Source organism: Anser cygnoides, chromosome 7, assembly GCF_040182565.1.
Source record: "Anser cygnoides isolate HZ-2024a breed goose chromosome 7, Taihu_goose_T2T_genome, whole genome shotgun sequence".
Classification (NCBI taxonomy): domain Eukaryota; kingdom Metazoa; phylum Chordata; class Aves; order Anseriformes; family Anatidae; genus Anser; species Anser cygnoides.
In genome coordinates this window covers 12,890,281-12,908,484 of record NC_089879.1, presented here as the reverse complement: position 1 = coordinate 12,908,484, position 18,204 = coordinate 12,890,281, and the positions used below count along the sequence as shown (strand labels likewise).

Genomic DNA, 18,204 nt, shown 5'->3' with positions numbered 1-18,204 from the left:
GTAGAACATTTAATCATATTCTTTACTTTGACAGCAAGTTTTTTTAACTTAATGACTGTACCACATTTCGTTTCTATGACTATGTAGTTTCCCTAGTAACCTGTCAGAAGGTCTTTGTTGAAGGGTTCTTAAAGTCCAAAGAAATTGTCATTTGTTCTTTTATTTTGTTGACTTGTTCATTTCTAGTTGGGAAAAACATGTTTCTGTGTTCAAATCGGATGTGTTTTTGTGTTGTACGTGAATAGCTGTGCTGGCTTGGAAAACAGATCTAGCCATCTTACCTCTGATCTGCCTAAAGGCCCTGGGCGGAAGAAATCCCAATTTTTATGTTTTGTTACCTAACTCAAAGGAACAGGGTAAGGAGGAACTGCAGCTAGACCTAACTGCTTTATTTAAACAAATTCTAGGCTAATATGTGTACAGCTGTGAATGTACAATATGTAGTCTGTAAAATGCTAGTAAACTAAGTGACTTAGTGCTAAATGAAGCCAAAATTCTCCGTGATATTTGTTTGCAGGCTGCTGTGGAGTTAGCTTTTAAATGTCCAAATGTCTCCCTAGGAAAAGATGTTAGCAGGAATAACGTTGGCTCTCTGAGCCATGTTCTTAATGAAAGAAATCTAAGCAAACTACATTTCTAAGTGAAAGAAGGCTTCTGCCTCTAGCAGAGGATAGAAGCAAGATAAAAATAGAGAATGCCCCCAGGTAAAGGAATCAGGTTTCTTAAGGTCTGTGCTCAAACCAAAAAAGCATCAAGAGCAAATGAAACAATTCCCAGCTATCAACCTGGCAGCACGGTCGCTTTGAAAAGTGGTTGGGACACAGCTTCAGCTCTGGTTGTTGGCTAATGTCTTAAAAGTAGTTGTAGTGAACAGCTAGAATTGGCAATTGTGGCTTGATTAAAAATTATTTATATCATCGCTAATTGGAAGCTTTATTAATTTGTCATCTGGAATAAAGTATGTTTATTGCTCGAATAAAGATTTGATTTTAAGCTATAGTGATTAAAATAAATGTGTAAGCATTTTGCTTTTTCAGCCATAAGCATTTTGCTTTTTCCAATGCAACAAGACCAAACAAATAACTATAGGCTACCTGTAGGGCAGGATGAGGATGCCTTGGGCCGGGTTTCCTGGGAAGCTGGAGGCCAGTTTGGGCTTGACACTGGCTGGTGCTGGGTAAACTGGAGAAAACCTCTGCTGGCAGCTCTCAGTGCCCTCTGCAAAAGACCTGGCAAAGCAGCAGCACTGCAGGGGTAAATCTTGACTTGTCGCACCTCCCTCTTCTCTTAGAGGAGTTGATTGTAATGCAGAATTGTATGGTTTAATGCTGCTTTTGCAAGTAGTACGTACGGTTATTATAACTCAGTTTAGGAAAAAAATAGCAGTCCTTTGCTTTTACACCTCTGACACCACTTAATGTTTCAGTTGCAAATGTTTTCCCTATATTATCAGCTGGATTTCTGGGTTGCTTTTAAGTGAGCTCTTACGTAACAAGGGAAGGGGGAGAGCTAATGTTATAAAACAACATTATCTTGCCAATGTTTAGGATTTTTTTTCTAAATGGGTGTGCTTAAATAAGAAGAATGATTCTATAATCTGATATAATTGACTCTTTTAAGTTGCCCGTAAAGAACTGTTTCAGTTATTGTGCACCCATTGGCCAGTTGAGCCCTGGATGTCTCATTGATACACGTATAAGTATTCCTATAATTTCAGGGAAACAGCACACAAATCTGGATGCAAACTCTGCTTAGCTAGTATGCAAAATACCACAGAGTTAATGAAAATACATTAGGGAAATCATGAAGATAAATATAAAAATGATATTGCATACCAGTCCCCAAAATATGTTGTGGAATCCTCAGATGCCAACTACGGAGGAAGCAGAAGAACCACAATAAATACAAAGTGCAAGGAGAATGTAAAAAGAGTCAAGTTGTCATGGAAACAGTTCCAAAACCAGTACAGCCACAAAGGCAGCACCAACCACACCATCATGCCATAAGCATGTGCAGTCTGCACTGAGCCCTGGACAAGATGTTAGTAAAGCCGCATCCTCATAGGAAGGAGAGGTGCTTTCATCTACTACTTCAGCGTGGCATTAAACATTCCCTGGCCTGAAACATTTCCTTTCTTCAGCAGCAGAAACTCTCCTGTAGGTAGCTGTACAGGCAGGGCGAAGTTGTGACTCATCGGCTGCAGTGTAAGGGTGTATCATCTTCCCTGGTAGATGCTGTCCTTTTGTTAGCTTCTGAGCAGTTCTGCAACAGTCACTGCAACGTGTTCTAGCAGGTGTTGCTGGAGTTAGCTGCTGCTTAGTTCATTGGACCAAACATATATACTGAAACTCGCTAAGACTTCTTCTTAATACTGTGTTTCCAAACATTGTGCGCTGGACACTGGTGCAAAATTATACAGCTTCTTTGAAATAATTCTCATCTTTCTTACTTTCTTAATTTCCAGAAGTGTGTGGAAGCTGCCATCTCCTTCCTTGGCCTAACTTCTGGTTTATTGTAAAAACAGTGGTTTAATACTGCACAGGCAGCTAGGTTTGCTCTTGAATTCAAACTGGTACTGTTAATTAAATTTCTCAACATTTGATGTTAGATGTTATGCAGTTAATGACTTTTAGAGAAAAATCTACTTTCATTAATAAAAAAACCCTTATGTTTTCAAAAGAAATTTGAACACTTAAACCTGCACGACTGACCAGTATTTTAGTTTAAAAATGCATAGAACAATTTCAGTTATGATACACTAAATGTATGTGAAATGGACTCCAGCGTAGTTTCTGTGTTAGACTGAGCTGCTACTTACAGGTTAATTTGCTAGAATTTCAGACTCTCGCAGCCCAATCAACTTTTTTTCTTCCTTCATATGTGAAAGGAAGCCTGAGATCCATTGCTTTCTGATAGCTCTAAGAAACAGCTCTTGCTTTGTGCTGTGCAAGGACACTTGTTCAGTTCTGATTACTCAGATGAGACATCGTCACAAAGCAACACGGAGCTAGGTCGGATGGTCCCAGCTTTATACAGAAGTGTAGCATTTTACCTGCAAAAACACTTGCTGAATAGGGATGCATGTTTTTCGCTTCTGGGCAACCTTGATGGAGTATGATTATGACTGTAGTTGAGAAGAATGAGTCAGAAAGGAAGAGCTCAAATGATTTGTTTTGCTGCTTGCAAAACATTCAGCGTGGTTATATAACTTCTCAGCAGCGAGCAGTTGGGAAGAAAGGTGACAAATAATATTTCATCTCCCATCTCAGCAGTGATTCTGGTTGGCTGAACAGGAGATGAAGGGTGTACTTTTTTTCGGCTGTAAGTAGTGTTTTAATTTGTAGATGCCTACGTGCTGTGTCACAGGAGGGCAGCTGCGCAGCTGGGTAGGAAGCATTTGCTGGTGGTAGGAAACTGAAACAGCTCCTCACAACCAGGGCCAGAACTTCACATTGGCCACCTCAAGATGAAAGACTGAGCTATCTCTGAGCTCTAATCCTATTACCGTGGAACTGTGGCTCTGCTCTCCCTGTTGTCTGTGGCTGGCAATATGCAACTGCTTGGCTGAATGCCCAGGCAGTAAACCTGCCTTTTAATATTCTGCTATCAGTCCCTTCACAAAGCTTCTGGATCTGGAACTTGTATTTGGATATATGATACTGTATCAAAATCCATGATTAATAGGGAAGGGGTCACTAATTTCATGTACTCGCAGATCCTAGTTTCACGTAGAAGGGTTATTCCTCTTTCTGGTACGTTTACGTTTCCAGCTGTTCACAACATTTTTGTACAGTCGATGTCATTGCCATTTTAGTGTGAGGGATTTAGGTTCAGAGGGAAAGCAATTTGCAAGTTCTAATTTACAAGACCATATTTATTATGTGCAAGCTGGCTGTCTTTCTCAACACTCTTAGAATTAGGAGGATAAAGATATTTTTCTGTGCGTTATCTGCTAACGAGACTGTTCCATCTATTGCAAGATCAGTGCTGTAGCATACGGTTTGCCATTCCCTTGTGCATGCTGTCTCTCTGGAAGTTATTGTTTGCTGCAGTAGCCTTAAACATGAATCCAAATAGAAGTTTTGGTGAAAGGATTGCAATGTTTGTGTATTGTTGCACATAATAGTTAATATTCTCAATATCAAATTTTCGGAGGAATGGGTTATTCCAGTTCAGCTTTCAACCACGTGTTTATATACATTTTGAGGCGAAAGGTTGATACGAAGAAAAAAAATCTTTCTTTTCCCTTTCTCCCCTGTCTCCACATAAGGCAGGATTGAAACATAATCATTAAAGACGACAGTTTGGATGTCTTAGGACTGAAGCTTAAATCATCTGTCATGGAAGTGGAACCAAAATTATTTAAGCAGAGCATACAGGAGAAACGTGAAGTGATAACTGAGATCTGCAATATAGGAAGAAATTGCCTGGCTTCTGATACAGGGCACATCTTGAAAGTACACAACCTCTGAGTAACATTAATGATTATTTGACTTTAAATGTTAATGTGCTCAAATGCAAAATGAGGATATGCAAATCAAGATTGCAGCTACACTAACATTTTTGCTCCTGCTCTGACCTTTGGGGAATGTTATGCAGCAGAAGAAAGATTTCAGCCAAACTCTAGAAAGAACAGCCGTGCCCCCACAAAGCTGTAAATGCTCATTGTTCCTCTGAATCGAGTGGGCTTTTTTCCTGGACAATGCAATGCTACTCAAGTCTTTAGAACAGAGGCTTCATTTTATTTGATTAGCGAATTTTAGAGAAAAATGTACTTTCACTAATGAAGAACACCTTTTTGTGTTTTTAAAGGATGTTAAATACTGGTGAATCATATGGGTTTTTTTAGCCACAAAATGCACAGGACAGGATTTCTTTTGTGCTGCTTACAGCAAGTCACGTAAGTGGATGTTTACTGTAGAGTTGTATATTTTGTCTGCCCACAGAAATATCTGGTGGAAATATGCTAATTCTAAAGCATTTGTCTTCTGAAGATAGAAGTCTGAATCTAGACATACAAAGTATTACTATCGGAAGTAAGAATTTGAGCGTATTTTCTTTAGTTTATAGTTAAGATGCTTATAAAGATAATCCCTGTCTCTATTATCACTTCGGTTTTTAAACGAGGTATTTTAATAGAGCTACCACAAGGAGGGAATAAAAAATTTATCCAAAGCAGATTTCTAATTGCTTCAAGCAAAAGGATCTGGGAAAAATCGAAATACAAAGCACTCTGTAGATATGGGGGGGGACAATATATAATATAAATACAGCTAACCTCCTTAGAGTGGAATTGTGCATCCTAATTTATCCTCGCTTCTTTCTTTCCTCAAAGGTGAAATTGAATCTGAAAATCGGAGTATCAGTTATCGTTAACTGATATCGAAGTTGAAAATGCAACTTTAATTAAAGAAAATACTATGACTACTCTACAGTTTATGTGCAAATTTGTGTGAAAAATAATTCTTTTCTTTTTTTTGAAGTATCCTCAGAATAAATTCTACAGTACTGTGGGGAGTGCCTGGCCATTCTTGTTTCAGAAAAGTAAATTAGTAGTTGAAATTTCAATATTTTTAAAGGAGCTCTAACAACTTGTCTTCTGCACATGTAACCTACCAAGTCTAGCTCTGTTGTGATGTGAGGCATCTGCTAAACCTTTCAGGTTTCATTTACAGTGGAGCTCTGGGACAGGAAAGTTGCTCTTTCATTCCTGCTATAAAACATGAAACTGAAACAAATATTTTTTCATATTGTTAAGCAGACTTTTTTTCTTATTATTAGAATGTGTTTGAAAACTTCTCAGTAGTATGTTCTTGAATAACATCATACGGATCCCTTATCTCGGTTGTTAAAAAGAGGAGGGAAAATATTAAGGTGAATGTGGAAGGTGAATTGACTTTTTGTTTTGTTTTTGAAATTAGTATCAAGACAAAAAGCTACTACAGGTGTACCATACAAACTTTACCCTTGCCATAAGCCGAGCCTTAGCTGATTCATCTTATAACAGCATTTTGCTGTTACAGTTGTTTTACTAAATGTTTTCATAAACATCTGTTTTAAATCTTCTTTTTTTCTATATTAGCCACATTGAGAGAATGCCTTATGGTTATCAAAGTAATAATACATAGACCATAGAAATTATCCTTAAGAACTCTTACTTGCTCTTTTTACAGCTTTCAAGTGACATTAGTATAAAAAGAGATTAGGTGACAGAGGTTCGGGGCTCTCCTTGATTTCCTGCTCTGTGTGCTGCCCTGGGTTCATCTTGGCAAGGTTTGGGACCAAGGTGCCCATCCAGCAGCTGCCCCGGGCAGTTGGAATGGCCCCCGAAGGGTCCTGCCTCCTGCTGCTCTGCCCCAAACTTCCCACTGCAGTGTCTAAAGCTAGGTGGAGGGGATCTAGACCAGTTCTGCATGGGTGTCGCATGTCAGACTGAAGTCTGCTTCACCAATTATAATTTGGACTGAATTTTTTTATTATTTAAAAACCAGCTTCTCTAATTGGTTGCAATTTCCTTGGCTTTTTTAACGTAGGAATACTTAAGTGCATAGCATAAATACTTTTTATTCTCAGGTACCCACGATTTTGTTTTTCCAAGTCCAAATCTCACCTGTTCTGCAGCTGACCGCGCCACTACAGCAGCTCTGCTGCCTTGTCTTAAGGCGTGGAGCAGTAAAGTAGAGGCTGGATGAATGCAGGCTTCGATGAGCAGCCAGTGCTCCTAGACTTCTGAAGCAAAGAGAGTTAAATGCCCAGATGAATTAATGGTGGCTTGGCATCTTTCTAGCACATAAGCTTGAATGCAGCCCCTGGCTCAAGAAGAGAGTAACCTACTGATTGCTGGTAGCAGATCTGGTTTTCTATGCGGCTTTGCCAACAGCTGTGCTGCCACAATGTGGGGAGCATCAGAAGGGCAAGAAATGAGAGGGTGGAGGCTGCCTTATGCTCCTTGCCAAGTGTTAGTAAATAGTTTTCTGAGGAGCAGCGCAGAACTTCACCTAAGGCATATAAAATAGTAATGACCCTAAGCTGCATCGTGGTTTAAAGAATGCAGCAGCAACTGGGTATTTCCGTGTCCTTATCTTTCATTGATTCTTGACCTTGAGAAAAACAGCTTTCTTCTGCTAGAATTTATCTAGTCTTTACTATGCAGATATTCTCTTTTTGTGGAGAGGCAGGCTAAATGCAGGAAAATGGTGCAGAAATATCAAGAGGGAGGATCTGGGTTTTTTGCTGCTGACAATTGTTTGGAAAAAATATTATCTAAATAATTGCTGTAACTTTTTTAACAGGCTCAGAACAAAGAAACAAAAGTACTAGCTGCTGCAAAGGTGATTGATACTAAATCAGAAGAAGAACTTGAAGATTACATGGTTGAGATTGATATTTTGGCATCCTGTGATCATCCTAATATTGTTAAGCTCCTAGATGCTTTCTACTATGAAAACAATCTGTGGGTAGGTATTTTTTCTTCTCTAAATTCTTTTATTTATTTTAAAAGAATATTGAATTTTTTTTTCATGGTTTTATTGAAATATTATCACATTTCGTCTGGGTTGTCACTGTTGGGATAACTCCACAATTTCAAAACTAATTTGTAAATTGTAAATATGACTGATAGGAAGCTGTCACTGTAAAATCAAGATGCATTGAGTCATCAAGTCAGCAGTCTGAATATAAAATCTGGAAATTAGCATTTCATTGTGTTGTATGCAGAGAGTTCTTTGTTGGTACTTATTTGTAACAGCAGGATTCAGATTTTAATTACATTATCACAATTGAGAATGAGGTTCAGAATTTACAGCTGCAAAATAAATAAAATGGGCTGAAAAGGTCAGCCTGGGAAGTATCTATTTTAGATAGAAGTGATTTTATTAGTACTTGCAGGAAGGACAGTTTACCGGGATGTGAACAATAATTTGCTAAAAATCTAGATATTTTTACATAGAAGTGTTGTGGGAGTGTATGTGACTGTACCTCAGTTTGCTGGTACGCCCTATGCACTGAATAACTTGAGCTGTGAAAATACAGTTTTTTCCCTTAGGTGGCCTGATGCAGTATCTGTAAGTGCTTTTGGAATTATACAAAGGATACGTGTCTCTTTAAAAGGAGACTATAATTCAAAAAGATACCTAAACTAAATAACAGAAAAATTCCTCCAAGTTATCCTTTAAGCATGGAAACAATGGAAGTGTAATACTGTATTTCCTGATGGAGATTTCTTTTGACGAGCTTTGCGAATGCTTTCTGTGATCTGAATGTTGAGTAAAATGATGCGGTATGTACGGTGGAATAGTGAAAAAATTTCCATGCATAAAGGTGAACATGAAAGCAAGTATGCATAGAATATAGAACAGTTGACAGGCTTCACTGGCAGATTATTTACATCTCTTCTAACTATAGTTTAAAAATAAAATTGTAGATATGTAGCTACAGTGAAGTGGAGAGCCATGAAAGTGAGAGAGAGAGAGAGAGAAGGCTATGATGATGTGGTTAAGTAAACAGAACTTAGTGGAGAGGGAAAAAAAAGAAGAAAAATGAGAGTTGGACATAAAGAACATGTTTTTGCTTTCCAGTTTTAGAAACAGTTTCTTTACCAAAGAGACCTTTGTCAGATTGTCAGATCAAACACAAAATTTTAGAGCAGGGAAATCTCATACAGAATTTCCTATACTTTACTTACTTGACAGTAAGCATGCAGAAGCATGTATATGGGATAAAGGCTTAAAGAATTTACAAGGAATTGCATTATAAAATACATGTGCTACTACCATTGTTGCAAGTATTAACTGAATTGTAATTTGAAGAAAGTTATCCTGTGAGGGGTAAATATGAGTGTTATTTTGTAGGGTATAATTTGAGGTTTCTTCTTCTATGAACAATTATACTCTGATTTTAAACATACTGTAAAGTATAAAAAATCAAGATACTATTTCCCAGAGGGCTGTTTAGGTTTCTGACAAAAAATGCTCTTCAGCTGTCAGACTGAAAGTTATAATTTAATGTTCAAAGTTCTAATTAAAGAACTAAAACAGCTAAGGAAGAATGGGGTGGCAATCTTGGATGATCTCTTTTCTTCTCTTCCCTGCTCTCCTCATTCGCTTTGTCTACTCTTTTTCTCCTTTGTGTATGTTTTTTCTGTCCTAAATGTGAGCATAGTTTGTGCCCCAAAATAGTGGCAGTTCAGTTTGTTTATGTTTCACATGTAAACTGAGACCTGGAGATTGTGTTATTTTAGTATGAGTAGATTCTGGGATAAAACCACTTATGTATTGTAGGCATCAGTGAAAATGGAGGAAAATGAATACAAACATGAAAATGAATATAAACTCATTTTCGTTAATATTTAACATCTACTGGAAAATAATGTAGCTCCTCTCTCTGATTGAATATTCCAACTAGATTATAGTATCTAAGTAAAATATAATAGAAAAGAGTTTGCAGAACATAAGTAAATCACATTACTAGTCAGATTGAAGCTGACCTTGATACTTTTAATGTGGAATCTTACATTTGGATTAAAACTTTATCTGAGGATCTCCAAGCATTTTTTTCAAGTCATTTGCTTTAGCTTCACAGCCATACTGTTAGTTGCTCCAAGTTGTACCAATATTTTGTAGAGGTTAGTTTAAAAAAATATATGTATATTCAAGGTCAAATAGTCTGAAACTCTTGTCTCCCAGTAGTAGTCCCTTAATCAATGACTCAGTTCAGCAGAACTATTTAACTTGTAATTTATGTATTCTCTTGTTTATATACAGATCCTGATCGAATTTTGTGCAGGTGGAGCAGTAGATGCAGTAATGTTGGGTAAATAAGTTGTTTCAAATAATAACGTTGTTTCAAATAATAACATTTTTAACATCTTAAATTAATAATATTTATGTATTTTAAGACTTGCTTCACATGTGTATTGTTTTGAAATGCAAATGTTTATGTAATAGGTGTGGCATATGTGTTGAATGTCGGGGTCTTTAAATGATATTTACAACTGTATCTGTGGATATGGTAACTTACTGAGTTAGACTAATCTCTCATTTTTTAAAGTGTTTATTTACTTTTCAAAACCCATTTTTAATGTCTTGATCCTTAAATGAGTGTAATGAGCTGTTCTTTCATGCTTATGAAGCTCTCTGTTGTTTTAACGTGATCTATATTGATCCTTTTTTAGGATCTCATTCTCCCCCTTCCTTTGTCATCCTCCAAATTACATTGTGATAACTTCTTATATTACATCAACGTTAAGGTTAGATTTCCTGTGCTTATTCCTCAAATTAGGTGAATGCTAATGCCAGTAAGTAAAGGGTCTGTCTTTAACAACATCTCTGTGTACGCAACATCTGTGTACCACAGAAAAGATGCCCAATCTCTAAACTATGTAGCCTTTCCACAGTTCAGATAGGTAGGGGTACAAAGTTCATAATAAGGAGGGTTTGGAATACAAGGGATGAAATTTTTGTTTCACTTAAAAAATATTGCAATTTTGCTATTAACCCAAAAGGAACAAGTATTTTAAGGTAGTTTTTCTGACATACGGTGTTTAGAGTCGGTCAGATTAATTGATTTTTTTACATATATTTCTGTATTGGTTGCTATAAGCATAAAAATGCAAAAACATTCTCTCTTTCTCTTCAAGAGCTTGAAAGGCCATTAACAGAGCCACAGATCAAAGTGGTATGCAGGCAGACACTGGAAGCATTGAACTACTTGCATGAAAATAAGATCATCCACAGAGATCTAAAAGCTGGCAATATTCTTTTCACATTAGATGGAGACATTAAACTAGGTAAGCGTGTTGCACATAAAACTCTTTTCTGGAACTTTACGTGGTCTTATAATTGTCTTTTCTTTAGGCTATACTTGGGCAGAGTTCAGTATGTAGCCATCTAAATATAAATCTAAGGATGAGAAGTTCTTCAGTTTTTTTCTCTTCATCTGCAAGTATTTTATTATTTTTACTTCTTTGGCTTCTCTTGGAAGGCTGAAGATTTAATAATGAACTCATTGTCATGGGCCATATTTCTAAGCATAATAGAACTACTCTTGTAGTTTCTAAGTAATACTGTGTAAGAGAAAATATAGGTAATAGAGTTTCACGGTAAGGGAAGCATTGATTTCTTTCTGTTCATTTTAATTACCTCACGTGAGCTGGCTCCTCCTCATATGGACTAGAACTATTTTAACCTTTTGCCAAACTTGGCTGACACACGTATCTTGATAGCTTGCACAGAGCTTATGTCACAGCTCAGACCAGAGGGAGATTTCCTCCATACATATATTTAGTGATGTATTCAAGCTCGGTAGTTTTGAAAAGTGTACAGTGTCCCATAAAAGAGCATTTTATCCCTTTTAAGTTCTCTGTACTTTTTATTTCTGGTACACAAAGATGTAAATGATTACTCATTTTATAAATATGTGAATGGCAAATTTCCTCCTTGCATTTGAGCTTTATTACTTCATTATCTATAGTGCCTCAATATTTCAGGTTTTACATTTGAATAAATAGCTCTCTTAATCCTCTTTTTTTTTTTTCCAACAGAGCAAAATTAGGCTTCTGAAGTGTTGAGCCCATCAAGTCACTTTGTACAGATTAAAGACAAACATGTGGCTATTTTGTCCTTTTGCTCTAATCTCTAGATCTTCATTAAGAAAGTTATATCTGTAATAAGTCTATAATGTTTATATTTAAATGTCATCTTTTCTAAATGAAAAATAGTGCTTTACTGACAAATAACGTAGTTGTGCAAAGAAGCATATAAGATAGACAGGAAAAAATGAAACAAAAATCTCACTTCGGAGAATTTAAATCCTGAAATCAAAAATAGAATGATTTGCTGAATTAATAAGAGTTAACGCTATGTCCAAGGAACATTTTATAGGCTAATGTAGTCATTTTGTAATGAAAATAATTTAACTTGCCTGTTCCTAAAACAGGTACGTGCATCTGTCTTGTCCCACACAACTCTACATTGTCATTACTTTTTTCAGTATCTCTTATTAGAAATACTATAAAACCTGAGTGCATGGGCACACAGTTATCAAAATGCAAGTATTTTATCTGTCTTTGAATTTTTTTTGAATGTTTGATTTGGAACATAAAGCATTTTAAAAGCAGCTGTAAAATATAAAAATTCTTCCTCCAACTTAATGCTATTTTTGCTGTTTGCTTTAAGCGGATTTTGGAGTATCAGCTAAAAACACAAGAACAATACAAAGAAGAGATTCTTTCATTGGTACACCATATTGGTAAGTGCACCATTTTGCTGGCCTTTTAGTATGAACTGATATCCTAATATTACCTTGGTTGGTAATATAAACTTGATTAAATATCATGTAAATGTATTAAGAGTAGAATCTGTTTTTTAAAATGTTGTAGCAAATTCACGTTGAGAACCCTTTTCATAAGATAAGATAAGAAAGATAATATTTTTAATAAGATAAGAGTGTATTTTCTAATCTGGTACTTCATTATTCTGTTTGCAGGATGGCTCCAGAAGTAGTAATGTGCGAGACATCTAAAGACAGGCCCTATGATTACAAGGCTGACATTTGGTCTCTTGGCATTACTTTAATAGAAATGGCTCAAATAGAGCCACCTCATCATGAATTAAATCCAATGCGAGTGCTCCTGAAAATAGCAAAATCTGATCCACCCACATTAGCGCAGCCTTCAAAATGGTTTGTATTTTAATGGCAACTTTCCCATCCCAGTTTGTAGAATTTGACTATAAGGCCTATATGTGTGACTTAAGTCTTGCTGAACTTTATGGTACTAGTTTTATGCTTTAAGTCAGGTACAGGTACATATTCTATGTATGCTCTGTGTGTGTATATATACACATATGTATCCTTACACAATGGTACTGTGACATTTTTGCTGTAGGTCTGTATGGAAGCTTTTATGCAAAAATATTTTGTAGAATTTAAAGACCTGGCAGATTTTGCATTAAGAAGTATGAAAAATAGCCTTTTACCAATGCAGTGAAACTTCTGAAGACTACCTGAAAAAGAATATTAGGTTAAGGGGAACTTAGATATTTTTATACTAAGAAAACATTAAAAACAAAACGAAAAAAAGCTGTTATCTATTTGGTTGTTATACTATCCTTCTGTGATTTAGTCTGGGATATAGCAGATGTGGTGTATTGTAAATTCACAGCCAGAAGTCAACTCTTTTATAAATGGAAGAACATTTTAATGATAAGTGTCATGCTGGTCTTTTCACTCTCTCATTGTCTTTTTGTTTTTTTAACCCAGTAGAAGGACATGGAGTTGTGGTGTAGATGTGTGTGAAAGCAAAAGATGATGTTTCACTGCACTCATTTCATGTCAAGGCTAAATAAAAGCCACTACCTGTTTGCTTTTTGTGTAGGTCGTCAGATTTTAAAGATTTTCTGAAAAAATGTTTGGAAAAGAATGTAGATGCAAGGTGGAGTGCAACCCAACTTCTACAGGTAGGAAGAATTAACTGTTCAGAAGTATTGTTTGAAGGCAAGCCTATTTTATGTTCTCTTAAAAGCAGAGCATAATTGGAGTGACTACTTAAATAATTTAATATAAGGTGTTTGTACACAATCTGTGTTTAATACTGTTGGATGATCTTTATTTGGCAAAACATAATGAAATAATGCCAAGGGCAGATCAAAGTCTTTGCTTACATATTTTGATATAGTATAACTAATTAATTTGCATAAGTATTTAAATTATACTTTGATACGTGTAATGGGTGAAGGGGATATTTACATAAGTAGTCAATTGCTGACAGGTGTTTTAAAAGCTTTAGTGCTCAGCTGTCTTCTATAATGCTGTCACTGCAGCATGGCTAAACAGGAGTAGATGTGACTAGGTACATTTGATTCTGTTTAACGTCAGTGCACATTTACTTTATCCATAATACATCTGACGTGTTGAATAGATTAAGCAGCAGGGCCAAGTGAAAGAAGATTAAGACAGTAGGAGTAGGAGAAGAGCAGGTATCTGTTTTCTCTTAAGGAAATAGAGTTCTATGTTCTCGATACGAAGAAATGTTCCAAAAGGAAAAAGATTTTTTTTCTCTGGAAAGAATGTTTCTAGATAAAAACTTATCAGGAAATAGTTTTACTGTGGAACTGAGTAGAAATGAAAACCATTTCCAGGAAAAATAACCTTTAAAACAAATCTACTTTTATACTTTGGATTATGAAACAGGTTAGTATAAATGAATACCTTGTATTCTTAGTGTGTTTGTTAGATTATTTACACAGTATATGTGATTACAAATGTTTTGATTTTAAAACTTCAACAGAGAAAAGTACATTAAGACAATTATGATTAATGTTAACATTGTGAGTCTTCAAGTTTGAGAGAACCAGAGTAACATTTCTCTGAAGTTAGTATTTCTTTTAAGATATGATTTTCCCACTGTGAACAATGAAGTTAGAGCTTAATATTGTGGTTATGTTTTACTTTCACAAGCATCCGTTTGTTACTGTTACTTCCAATAAACCGATACGAGAACTGATTGCGGAGGCTAAGGCAGAAGTTACAGAAGAAGTTGAAGATGGTAAAGATGAGGATGAAGAGGAGGAAACAGAAAATTCTCTGGTCAGTTTAAAATTTAATTGTTTAAATATGCAATTAGTTTCAATCACAAATTTCCTATGGAGAACTCAATTTTCCAATGTTCTACCTAACTTTTGAACTACCAACTTGGACTCATTAAGAACTACTAACAAGGAATATTATCTCCATTTATTTTTACTTGTGTATGCAGCGTAGACTTCTTAAAAAATTTATGCTGATTTATATATAAGAGTTTTAAGTCTAAATGACTAGATGGACAAGTGAACATATTTGTGTATTTCATATGATGCTTAAAACATGAAAGAAAATATGTAACTATTACAACATAAGCTAAATTTGTGATTTTAGTGTGGCTGACAAAGAAAAAACCCCAAATTAAGAAAATATATTTTACTAAGAGGATACTGAGTGTATTTTTAAAGATGCTTAAGAATGCTAAAGAATCTTACAACAGGAATTCAGTTTGTCAAAGAGCAATGCCCTGAAGTTCAATTATGTGGTAGTAGGCTGCACAGTGCACGTTGGCAGCGCTGATATAACTGGTTCAAGCACCGTCAGTGTGGACAGTGACCAGTACCACTGGAAGCAGCACAAGAAGCACTCCTCCATTCCTTCCTCATGCCTTGCCAAACTAGTCATGTTCCCTGGCCTTCAGACCACTTTCTTTATCTACCCCAAGCAGATCTCCAAGTGTGCATTCCCACCAGCTTCCTCCAGGACTTACTCTCTGTCTCCTAGGGCATTACCCACCACCTCCATCTGCTGATTAGCTCCTAAGCCATCCATCTCCAGGCGAGCTGGGGGTGAAGTCCACCCTGTGACTCAAAGTGTCTCAAAACAAGCAGCTGTACGTTGGTGCCTTGTACTATTAGGGTGGTTCCTGTCTGAGCCTAGGGAGCTGTGAGGACGATGCAGTTGCAGTACTGTGTTCGTTTTTTAAAAAGCCTGGAGAACACTAAGCTTCTAGAACAATTGAAGAAATCTCTTAAATGCACTTTTAAATTAAAAGACTGTTTTCTGTGTGCTTAGGAAAACCTTCAGGTAGGAAATGTGTGATCAAACCCGTGCTTGTTATAATAATTAGTCTAGTATATTCTGAATGGCAAATCAGAAGCCCTATCTCCAAATTACAGGGTTCTAATAGTAAATACAGACAGAGATATACCATAATCACTTTGAAGAGTTAAAGGGCAATTATGGTTAAAGTGATACTTTATTGGTATATTCTTTTGTATATCTGTATGTAATCTGATAACATTCATTTAAATTCCAGCGATGGCAATTTCTACAGTTAGGTAACTGTTTCTGTTCCAGTTCCATATTACCACGTATTCAGCTGTGCTGGAAGTTTTCACAATTTTAATGGAGTTTAACATTGATTGGAAAAAAAGATCTAGGTATTTTTATCAAAGAACAAAAGGAGAGATTATTTTTGATGAAGCAGAAGGAGGTTTTAATATAGAATTTTGTCAGTGCTGCACTAACTAAAGCTACATTACTCCTTCCTAGCCAATAGAACAAAGACGTTTTTCAGATCTGACTGTAGATGGGACTACCAGGGAAACTAAACTAATAAAATAAGGAGCGATGTGAGTGCAAAAAGACAAGAAGATTCTGTGAAGTGTGTGGCAGAGGACAGATCGTAATCCCTTTCTTTCGATTGTGCTTTATTTTATTAAATTCTTAGAAATGGAGGAGGGTTTTGTGAAATGTTCTGTTCAGAGACCAGCTACAGTTAAAGTACTTGTTCTCTTATAATACCCAGTGAAGTGGTCTGAAACTATCAAATTCATATAATTCTGCCTGTAAATACAATATACTCATCTCTTTGGATATTCATCAATAGAACTGTGCTTTAAATAAATTAGAAAATTATGAAATATTTCCTTTAAAATTTCCTTAAGTTTTTCCTTTCCTTTAATTTTTTAGCAGTTACCTGCAGACAAGCGTGCATCATCAGACCTTAGTATTGCCAGCTCTGAAGAGGATAAGCTTTCACAGAATGCCTCTGTTCTGGAATCTCTTTCTGAAAAAACAGAAAGTAATGCAATTGAGGAGAAAAACAGCACAATATTTCCAGATGATAAAACAATTGGAGACGAATCTGAGGGCATTAACATCAGGAGCACAATTGAAAACATCTCTGATGCTACTGCTGATGATATAAAAGTGCAGAATGGTTCTGTGCCAACTGGTGAAGTTGAGCAAGGCAAACTATTGCCAGCTGAGAAGAGTACAGAAAGTCTGGAAGAAGCACGTGAAAATGCAGAACCTCAGAAAGGAGGGAAAGAACTTGATGCAGTAACAAAACCAGAAGTAAATGAACAGAACCAAAAAACAGAGAAAGAAAATGACATAGGAAATGTACAAGCAGAAGAAAATAAAGTTAAAATAATACCTACAGCTGATAATACTGTAGAAATCAGAGAAGCCATTTCTGAGGAAACTGGTGAAAAAGAGGAGGAAGACAGAATAGATCTCTCAGAAAGTAAGAATGAAAAGGTCACCGCAGATAATACTATAGAGCAAAAGGAAGATGGAGCTCAGGAGGAGGCAATGACAGACATCACTACAGAATCTGTACCTAGTGCTGAGGATAAAGTGTCTGATGAAGAAAAGGAACTAATAAAGCATGCAAATGACAACATTAAGGAGATAGGTGGTACTGCTGAAACACAGATCATCGAGGGGGATAAAATACCCGAGATGGTGGATAAGCCTGTGGAAAGTCAGGCTAAGCAGGTCCGTGAGATAATCAGCTCTGAAGAAACTCTATCAGAAAGCCAAGATAAAGTGATCAAAGCAGATGAGAAGCTGGCAGAAAGTGAAAATGAGGATATTTGTCAAATAAGTAGCATGGAGGAAACAGAGAGCAAAGACTCTGGAAAAGATGATATGGGCCAGAAGACAATGCAGGCCAAGCCTGAGGCTGTTTCTGATAAGGCGGTGGATAAACTGACGGAGATGGACCAAACATCAGAGGAGCACAGACCTGAGAATATCCAGGAAAACGATATTCAGAGAGACAAAGAACAGTTAGCAGTAACTTCTGATGAAATAATGAAGAGTAAGCTTCAAGATGCTACTGAAGAACAAGCTGATGACTCTGAAGTCGCTCCTGTACCCAGTATTAGTATAAGCACTGAAGAAAATGATGAAAAGGTCAAAACGGATAATCAAGACAATACTGAAACGTTGCAGCAGCTGGAATCTGAGAATCTCAAGGAAAATGATGCAGATTCAGGCACGGGTTCTACGGCTGATAACAGCAGCATTGACTTGAATTTGTCAATTTCTAGTTTCCTTAGTAAGAACAAAGAGACAGGGTCAATATCTTTACAGGTAAGTGTAAGCAATAATATATTTCTATATAAAATTCTATGTGAGTGCAGCCCTAAAACTATCTCCAAGTTTGAACCTTGCTAAGAAAAACTGTGAGGAACCGCTATGGCAGCATGGAATATTAAAAGTTTGTATAAACTGCAGTATTCTGAACTGAGCACTCAGTAATGTCTGAATGTTGTGCAGCCAAGCTAGTAGCTACGGAACTGTTAATTATTTTCTTATTTTGTTACACAATTATATTTTAATAAGGCAGATTAGCATATAAAAAATAACTATAGACTAGATTTGTGCGTAGTT

The 18,204-nt window shown here is 36.3% G+C and overlaps 1 protein-coding gene across 3 annotated transcripts in view; it reads left to right on the top strand.

Annotated features, from left to right (window-relative positions):
• SLK (STE20 like kinase) overlaps positions 1 to 18,204 on the top strand; it is a 48,806-nt gene that overhangs the window by 13,302 nt on the left and 17,300 nt on the right. For 2 of the 3 annotated variants that reach the window (XM_048060367.2, XM_048060369.2), the window contains exons 2-9: positions 7,293 to 7,457; positions 9,762 to 9,810; positions 10,637 to 10,786; positions 12,174 to 12,246; positions 12,484 to 12,678; positions 13,373 to 13,454; positions 14,455 to 14,583; positions 16,492 to 17,904. In XM_048060367.2, coding sequence (XP_047916324.2) covers positions 7,293 to 7,457; positions 9,762 to 9,810; positions 10,637 to 10,786; positions 12,174 to 12,246; positions 12,484 to 12,678; positions 13,373 to 13,454; positions 14,455 to 14,583; positions 16,492 to 17,904 — 2,256 coding nt within the window. The remainder of the gene's footprint in view (positions 1 to 7,292; positions 7,458 to 9,761; positions 9,811 to 10,636; positions 10,787 to 12,173; positions 12,247 to 12,483; positions 12,679 to 13,372; positions 13,455 to 14,454; positions 14,584 to 16,491; positions 17,905 to 18,204) is intronic. The other variant, XM_048060368.2, reaches the window with a different exon arrangement.